Genomic DNA, 9921 nt, shown 5'->3' on the forward strand with positions numbered 1-9921 from the left:
ATGTATGTTGTGCACAGTCCTCACCTCATTAAATAAACTAAAATATACTTAGAGACTAGACAAACTTTACTGATCCACAAGGGAAAATATTTGAACACAGTAGCTCACACGTCACAATATATTTTAATAACAAAGGGTAAACATATAAATGGTAATAATAAATTCCAAATAATTATAAGGTGGATTTTAACTGCCAATTTTTCTGTGTGAACACTCTAACCCTTGAGCCACTGCCACACAAAAGGTAACAGGATATTTCTGTGCATTATTCATTGTGATCACACATTTATAAAACCCGGATTAAAAGCCTGAGACAGATGTGTTTATGTTTAACTTTTGAGAATGTGACTAGGAGCTTTGAGGTGTGGCGGCAAACAAAGCACTTTTTACTGTAATGAGAGCGGGCGAGGTAAGCATCAAATGTGTGGTGCTGATAGTCACACGTCTGTTAAAATCAGATTAAGAAATTCACACTCATTATCATTATCAGCTACTGTCGAGTAATGCAACTTAGAGCAATTAGTCTAAGTGAATGAACAAGAGGGAAAAGTAAGCATTTAGTTTATAACAGAACTGTGAAATAGAAAATAATGGTGGAGACAGATGTAATTGGAGATATGGCGAACAAAGACCAAAATAATTTAAAGGTCCTGTAATCATTTTCCACATAGATATCTGTGTATTCCCCTCGTATACAGCTTTACCGTCAGGGCAAAACTGGACACTGGTCTCTACTTGTGCAAAGCAGAGAGTGGCAAAAAATTAGGATGTCCAGAATTCATAAAGTAAGTGAGGAATAACTTTGGACCATTGCAAAGTGTTTAAAAATGAGCTAGTTCTGTTTTTCAGCATTTTTCAGCAGCTTTAAATGGTTTATAAACTGCATTCATAAGTATTTCATTGGCTTTTTTGCATTAGAGATACGCTTGCATGTATACATTTTCAGTGCCTTCAGAATGATGAAATGCTTTCACATCCAACTTTGCTTATGAATTTGAAGTGAAATGGAAGCTAAGCCATAGACTCACTTTTACCTGCATAACTACTGCCATTTTGAAAATATATGGTCAATTATAAGTTTATTGAAACACTATTATTGCAATACCAATTTTTCAAACTCTTGACCATACAATAGGTCTTATCCACTCTAGCAGCTCTTGTATCCATTTCTCTATATAAACGGCATAAATCTTTTGATAAGGAAGCCTTCTATAGTCATGACCTAAGGGGCAGGCTTATCTTCGTCTTATATTTTATTGGATAATATGAGCCGTTTTCATAATGTCCTCACATAGTACATAAATTCAGTGCAACAGTCACTACCGATGCACTTTCTCTGCATGAAATACACTCTTTTGTGTTGTTTTTAGCGAAAACTTGAGCTTATTGGCCATGAACTATAGAGACATGCTTTTGTAACATAAAAAACATAATGAAAAGAGCCATACACTAACAGAGAAACAGATTTTTATGACTAGTATAGTGATTGCAATTACATTTGCGATTTGCATCTGTTTTCATTTGAGTATTCAAACCAAACTATTTTAAACACTTCCAGGAGTTGTAACAATGGAGAAAGGATTTAAATACAAGCTGTTGAACTAAGAGAAGATCATGCATTTCAGAACATTTTCATTGAAGCTCTAAACTTGTTTACACAGAGACTGTATTCCTTTTAAAGAATGAAGATAAAAATCCCACATAAATAACTGAAGCTTTGGAGATTTAATAATCGCACCAATTCAAATCGCAAGTTCTATTGATTGAGATACTATTATGCAGCCCTATAATAACAGCCATGCAGGAATACAGGGAAATAAAAAGAATACTGGTGTAACTGAGTATTTCATTGATTTATCTTGGCATAAAGCTGTTAAAGATCCTGACTCTTTAAACCATGTTAGAATGTTGTTACCTCCTGTTGTTACCTGGAGTTTTGTTGAGTGTTTTGTTTCATTCATACATGTGAGATATGACATGAGATATTAGGCTGCCTACATCTCCCAGGCTCAAAATGCTCTGTTCTACTTCATGATGTCATGCAGCAGTAGTTTTCAAGTTAACAACTACCTTTCACCTTTTGCTCAGTAGAGATTGGAAATTCCAGGGCTGAATTTATCAGTTTGATTCTACTGAAGATTTATGGAGTTTAAAAGCACAGTGGAGCATTGCCCGTATTACCAGATGACATCACAAGGTGGAACAGAGTGTCTTCTGTTTGAGAGAAGACCTATATGCAGGGTTTGTGTGTTTAACATGTGTGAAACAAAACATAAACAGATAAGCCTGTGATGAGGAAAACAACATTATAACATAGATGAGAAAATAGCAGAATATAGGCCCTTTAAATAAAATACATGTTTGTATATTTTTCACGTAGCCAAAAACAGGTTTTTTCAGTCCACTTTTATCCAGCGGTTATCTCTTAAAGGGGAATGTAATAATGAACAACTTGACAAATGATTGCAAGATTCAAACTAGTTATGGCATGAAACGATTTTTGCGCAATACCATCAAGACAGCGTGCTTAGAAGCCTTGAACTGTGAAGAGCTGCTTGTGGCACTTATAATATAGGACTACTGAAAGAGCCACACATTGACAGATCCTTAGCTGAGCCAGAAGCTCATTCAGGTATAGGTCTGATGAAACCTCCACATCAGTCAATCTGTCAACGGTAGACGCCCTCGGCTAAGTTCAAGTGCTGGCTGGAAGGGAGGAGACGAGAGAGAGAGGCGGAGAGCAAACACAAATTACTGCAAGGGAAAAGTTTAAAGGTGGAGAAATGAATAAATAAAAGATTCACAGGCTTAGACAAATGGTGTCACGAGAAAATTGCTGGCCTATAATGAGTGCTTTTAAACCAGTGAAACAGGCAGCTAAATTGTTTGTTGGTGATTTTAAGTGAAAGTGGTGGATTGTATTACTGTCCTATTTTAGAGAGGGCTAGCTCTGGTTTAGTCTCAGTTCTGTCTTAACATATTCTTAAATGTGCACTGTGTAAAAGTTTTGCTATGGGCGCTAGTCTCCATGGAGATATCATACATTGATTTGACTGGAAGTAGTGACATTAAAAGACCCACATTTTGCTATACACTGTGTTTTTAAACTCCATACACCTTCACTATACTCAATTAGATGATTTCAGCCCTGGGCAATCTCTACTGAACTAAAGGTGAAAGGTAGCTGTTAACTTGAAAACTACCGCACTTCATGACATCACAAGGTGGAATAAAGCATTTTGAGCTTGGGAATGATGTGTGAATGAAACAAAACACAACTCCAGGTATGTTTTTTGAGGAGGTAATGGCATTATAGCATGTCTTAAAGTTCACAAGAATTAATTTGGTGAAACTTTAAATCTCCATGAACAGTAGAAGATACTGCCAAGCCAAGTTATGAGTTAGATCTGTGGAGAAGTGACTCTGCTGACAATAAGAATGCATTTTCAATAGGGATGTATCCAAATAATATTCAAATCTCACTGTACGATATTATCATGTATACATCTCACGGTACGATATTTATTGCAATATTTTGGAGAGGCTGATGTAATTGTAGATGGGACACTTTTTTGCTTTTAAAATATCTTCATAAGATTTTGATGTGAATTATTTCCATCATAATCCCAAGAATTCAATTAAAAAACATATATCTTCATGTTGTCTGCACTGAAATGAATCATGGGATATGTAGTTTCTGATGTTCATAAGCTGTTGCTACTATGAACCCATGCATTTGAGCAAAAGAACTTGTAATTCGATATATATTGGAACAGTCCACGATATTACTGTGAGACATTTGATGATACAATATCACAATATTTCGTTTATTGTTACATCCCTAGTTTTCAATGTAGTTGTTTCCATAAAAATACTAAAAGTAAATTAATGCAAAAATAACTTCTCCATGCAGGGACAAGCTGGCAGTTACACAGTTTATTTTCTTCTTTTTTTCTCGTTGGTTGAGTCAGGATTTAGACAAGTTCATGGTTGAATCCTTATTTAACTCCAATTTAGTCTCATAAAAGTGCATTGAATATAATACAGTGAAATTGAACTTGAACAGACAGAAGAGCACACTTAATCATAGCAAGCCATCATATTGATTTTAAGTGAGAGTCTTTGAGTACAAACTGGCTATATCCGCTAATGTGGGAATAAAAACTATGAGCTTGATTGGTTCTCTAAAGCTGGACCACTGCCAAATGAAGCAGAGAGATAAAATGCCACTCTGACTTTCACTTCTGCAAAGTCTTACGGTAATGAGGCGGCATGATACCCGCTCCCCAGCTCCATTAAGACTTTGTAAAGGCTGTTTTAATTAAATACAGTTAACATTTTGCCTGTGCATTTCCCTAGTTTAACCTAAATTAGACACAAAGTAGAAAAGACACAAAGTTCTTTCAGCTGTTACTTTTTGGGAGTGCCCCTGCAAACCATCAGCCTCTAAGAATGTAGTGATTTAAATGTTGGTTTGGCATGGGTTTTACACCAGATGCCCTCCCTTTTGTAACAGGGCAGCAAAGATGAATCAGATTGGCCGTGACTCAGCTATTTTTTAAATAAGCGTCAACTTATTTAATGATCAATAGCTGTTACTTGGACTATTCAGAAACTCTCTCTAGGCAATTTGTTGAGTTGTTTTTTATCACAGAAACAGCCCCGTAATTCTGTCGAAAGAATACATTTTGATTGCTGTGAAAAAAAAAAAAAAACAGAATAGATTTATGAAGTCTGAACTTGGGGAAAAATCCTTTTGTTATTGCCGCTGACAAATGCAAAGATGTGCAGAAGATAAAATGGAAAACAAAATTCAAATGAGGTTAATCTGGCATTTTACATTTTAGATGTACAGTAATGTAAAGGGCCCATATTATGCTATTTTCTGATCTATGTTATAATGTTTCCTTGTCAAACTGGAGTTGTGTCTTCTAAACAAAATGTAAAAAGCTTCATGATATCACAAGGTGGAACTAAGCGTTTTGAGCTTTGAGGATGTAGACAGATGTAGACAGGGGAACTCAAACATGTGTAAATGGAACAAAACACAACTCCAGGTATGTTTTTGATGAGGTAATAATATTTTAACATGGCTAAAAGCTCACAGTTGTTAATTTTGCTTGTTATACTGTAGCAACTTTAAGTAAGTAGTTGCCACCATACATATATCCATCATACACGCCTTGGCCTAGCTTGTTACTTCCTACAAATACATTGTGTACGAAACTTGAGAACGCGTCAAATGCAGTATTACAGTCTCATGCATGAAGTGTTTTGACAGGCTTTCTAAAACGCGTTATAACCGATTTGGCTTCAGACTGTGTGGTTAAAATAAACTTTTCAACACATCGCTTCTGAAGGAATTAGCCGTGGATCATCTTTGTCAGTCTGTCTCTCCTTCATTTACCCTCGGCTGGGTGATAAGCGCGTCTGATCCCGCTGATGTATCGCTGTCTTCAGTCAAACTCTGCCTCTACACTGGCCTTTCAATCAGGCCCCTGCTCTGTGCCCTCTGCAGTAGATCAAGTCCCCTGGCACACACAACCAGGTGGCAAGATGCACTAAAGCTTTACCTCATGAAACATTGATCATCCTTGTCAGAGAGCGCTATAACCTCTTTTACAAAGCTCTGAAAGGGTCGCTTCTTTCAAATGTTAAGTTTAAAGTCAAGCGTGTACTGCTCGTGAACAATGACCCAGCTATTTTCTGATCTATGTTATAATATTGTTTCCTCATCATAAATATACCTGGACTTGTGTTTTGATTCATTCACACATCCTCTGCACAGAAAACACTCTGTTTCACCTTGAGATAGCATGTGGTAATACAGGAAGTGCTCCACTGTGTTTTGAAACTCCATACACCTTCATTAGAATAATTTGAGTATGTCAGAACTGGAATTGCCATCTCTCTATCTCTACCCAACAAAAGGTAAAAGGTAGCTGTGAACTTGAAAACCACCTTGTAACATCACAAGGTGGAACAGAACATTTTGAGCTTTGTAGACAGGTAGCCAGGCTGGTACCACCTAGTGCCGCCGCTCAATTTTATTTCACTCCAGCTACTTTTCAGGAATCGGAATACACTCGATGGTTTGCAAGAACAACGGAAGTTGTAGACCGCACAACTGCCAGTCAGCAAAGAGCTGTGAAGCCATGACGTCAAACTCAAGCGCCTGTCTGGGTCCCTTTTGTGGTACAGCACAACAGTAAACAAAGCCCTCGAGATGGATGTAGACGAAGCCATACATTCTGTGTTGGCAAACGTCGAGGATTTAAAGCTGGAACAAAGAGAATGTCTGGTGAATTTTATCAAGGGAAAGACGTTATTGCCCTTCTTCCTACGGGATTTGGCATATTATATACGTCACGACCAAATAGCAGCGATTGGTTAAATAAAAAAGTACCCGCCTACCGTCAAGCGAACAAATCCTAATAGGTCAGATGGTTTCCACGAAGTGAAACTGACTGATGAATCAGGCTAGTAGACAGGCTAATAATAAAGAATTAGTCAAAAAGGTGTGAATGAAACAAAACACAGCCCCAGGTCTGTTTTTGAGGAGGTAACAGTCTAACATGCCTTACAGCTCACAGTTAGGCCAATTTTGCGTAATATATGACCTTTAAGTTTAAAGTTGTGCATGTGCTAGTTGTGAACAATGACCCAAAAAAACACAATTTAAGTGATTAAGGGAACGGTTGGCACTAAGAAGCAGGATCAACATAGCAGAAGCCAAGAGACCAAGCTGAATTAATCCAATGCAAATTTGTGGAGAGAACTTAGGGAAATTTAACAACACTGATCTTTTTGGCAATGGAAAAAACTGAAAAAATATAAAAATAAACATTGGTATTTGAGGTAGAAAATAAATTGCCAGCACAGATAATTATGCCAGCAGACTGTGCCAAAAAAGCTACTTATCCGTGATGTTCTCTTGGTGTGGTTTTCACTTAGAACACACTACAATTCTATCATAGTAATATAAATACGGAACTCCGTAATCATTGTTTTTGGCAACATTTGTAAAATGTCTTGAATTTTAATAGATATTGTGAAATTACCATAAATCTTAATTATTTTGTCCATGATATTTCTGACACAACACTTCAACATAGTCTATTATTGTATAGATAATACACATGTTTCAAATCCACCTAAAACATCACAGCTTTCTTCTTAAAGGCAGCATCTTACTGTTTTGAATCGTTGGCCATTTGTTTGGGTAATGACTAAACAACTTATCTCCGGTGCAGTGTAATAACTATTGACTTTTTCTAAATAAAACTGAAGTACACACGCAATCTTTCTCTCCACACAAGCTGCTCTATGACCTTCAGTACACCTGACTCTCTGTAACCACTGGACACTGGAGCATTTGACTCATTATCTCAGTAATTGCCTCGTCATGCTCGTTCAGAACACAGCCAGGGAATATGCAATTTCCTGATTTTATATTCTGTGTGCCGTTTGCCCTTTAGCACCTTCAGTTCGCACACTGAGAAATGCACTTGTTTGTGTTGTATGGTCATTAACAACTGTGACCACCTGTGTGGCCAGTTTGCTCTGGTAATAGTCTGTGCAGTGCGGATGAAGGGCTTCAAAACTGTGGACTACATCAATACCATTTCTGCATTGCTGCGGGTCATGGCTTATTAAAGTTTAATAAGGTGCTTTTTACACACACTATATGACAAACGAGCATAGATAAAAGGAGGGGTCACATATGTCGTCAAAGTGCCAGTCTCAAGCGAGAATAAATGGAACGTGATGGATGAAGGCATTCAGCCTTTTAAGTATAAAATCGTAAAAATGCAAATAAATTCACAAGAACTTGACACAAGAACTTGACACAAGAAGGTTGATTTCAAGTAATGAAAAGAAGGGAGTGAATGGATAACTTAACAAGTACAAATATGTCTAAGCCTGTTTGTCCTTGTCAGCTGTCTCATAGCTATCCCGATGTGAAGAACCAAGGGTGTTACTGCTTGGGGAGCACTGACACTTCTTGGCAAAGTCGAGATGTGTGTCTGAGTCTGCATACAACAACACTGCTCTGTGTGTAAACAGAACAGGGTCAACTGGCTCAAGACTGTCAGTGTGTAACTGAGACTGCCTAATATGTCTCCATTTTCTGCATGTGCATGCACAAAAACTAATTGTGTACAAATGTGCATGTGGCCGTTTGCAGAATTTGCATGTAGAGTGCATCTGTACTCAAGTGCGTGTCTCTGATGACAGCAGGCTGATTAAGCCGTTGAATAGTAATGAGCTATGGCTGTCTGTCTGGCAGCTGCTCTGACAACCTCTTTTCACCAGTGGTCCTCCCACACACACAAGTGGACAGGCACAAAATGCAACTGCAGAAGTGTCCACGCAGAGAACGTAGCACAGCCTATTTCACTCACGTTCAGGAGTCATAAAGTTGTATTTAACCAAAACAAGTTCAACCATCCCTTAAAATAAAGATGAAGGTGAACTAAAACATATAGTTTACTTGCTAGCAGCTTCAATTATTATTTATATTTTTCAAAAATTAAGGCAATTTTAAACAATTTAAGAAAAAAAATAATTATAGGCTATGGGACTGTAGCGCAAATTAGATTTTAAATATTGACTAAAAACTACAACACCCAGCTTTTCCTGCAAATTCTGATGATAACAAGCAACAGTGTTGCAATTTGTTCTATGAACCTTTGTGGCTCTAAATTAGAAATAGCTTCAACCACACACCAGACAGCATAAACACATCTCTCCAAAGCTGTTTTGCAATACCCTTCTCTTCTGACTGTGTTATAACAAATAGAATTTACAACACAAATTGCCTGAAGCGTGCTGTTAAATGCAAAATGGTTTTATGAGGATAACCCCCTATCCCCAGGGACCCCGATGCCTGAGAGCCGAGAGCATTGTAGCTTCTGTACATCGGTAGCCTTACCTTGTTGATGTCCCTTTCCTGACATCACACATCATGCACTTAAAAGCCTCTGCCGTGTTCTTGTACGTGCACACGCTGCAGTCCCACAACCCCTCGTCGGAGGATTTCGGTTGACGCTTCGGCCTTTAAAACAGTAAATAAAAAGGCAAAAGGAAACTCATTAAAAGACAAGGAGCGACTGGTGAACGTAGGAGAAGAAAGGGGAGTGAGGGGAAACCGAAAGAGTTCGGTTTGTAACCAGGAAGGTTATCGATAGCACACATCTGGGCTCGCCTGATAGGATTTAGAAATCATCTGCAGACGCGCTGATCCGACACTGTAATTGGCGCTGAGGTTTTCACACGCGCGCACACATTCACAGAGAGAGCGAGGGAGAGAGACCGTGGAGGAGAAACCCCATTTTTCCGCCGATGTCCGCTCCCCCACCGCGGAGATCTAGGACACTCCGCCTTTGTGTTTACCTTGTAGGACTCCTCTTGTCTCCCATGCCAGACCACAGTGTATCTGGAAGCGCTATGACGAGTACAGGATATGTTATTTCTATTATTTTAAGTAAAGAAGCGATGCGCTTCTGCCGCTCGGCTTCCAGCTGTCGTGGAAACTCCGCTTGGGAAATGGTCCCGTGACTCGCCTTGGCCAATCAGCGAGCGCGTCACTTCCCGAGGCTGACATTCCTCCTGATGAATCCATCCATGCACCGCCTTCATGCGCCCTCTTGGAGCTCTTCAGTTTACACCTTACACTAGAAGTCCAGTTGGTTATTATTACCTACACGTTTTATAGGTTCTAGCATCTGATGGTGTCAAAGCTTCAGATGGAGAACAGGAGCCTGTTTAACTGTATGGGAGATCAGTGTTGTTTTTCCACAAATATCAGGAACCTTATTAATATTAATTAGGGATTAGCTCAACAAATTTGCGACATTAATCTGATCATAATAACGGCCAAAAGTCATTTTCTGAAAACATCTTTGGGTTGAATAATGG

General features: G+C 38.5%; 1 protein-coding gene across 1 annotated transcript in view; it reads right to left on the minus strand.

Moving 5' to 3' along the window:
• The window catches only part of yaf2 (YY1 associated factor 2), a 30662-nt gene extending 21121 nt beyond the window's left edge, over positions 1–9541 (minus strand). The window contains exons 1-2 of the mRNA XM_020926502.2: positions 9397–9541; positions 8936–9058 (exon numbers count right to left, since the gene is read on the minus strand). Of these exons, the coding sequence (XP_020782161.1) occupies positions 8936–9058; positions 9397–9422 (149 nt within the window). The 5' untranslated portion in view covers positions 9423–9541. The remainder of the gene's footprint in view (positions 1–8935; positions 9059–9396) is intronic.
• Between the last annotated feature and the right edge of the window lie 380 nt (positions 9542–9921).

The sequence above is a fragment of the Boleophthalmus pectinirostris genome, unplaced genomic scaffold (genome assembly GCF_026225935.1).
Source record: "Boleophthalmus pectinirostris isolate CB_2022bp ecotype Guang Dong unplaced genomic scaffold, ASM2622593v1 HiC_scaffold_18, whole genome shotgun sequence".
NCBI lineage: Eukaryota > Metazoa > Chordata > Actinopteri > Gobiiformes > Gobiidae > Boleophthalmus > Boleophthalmus pectinirostris.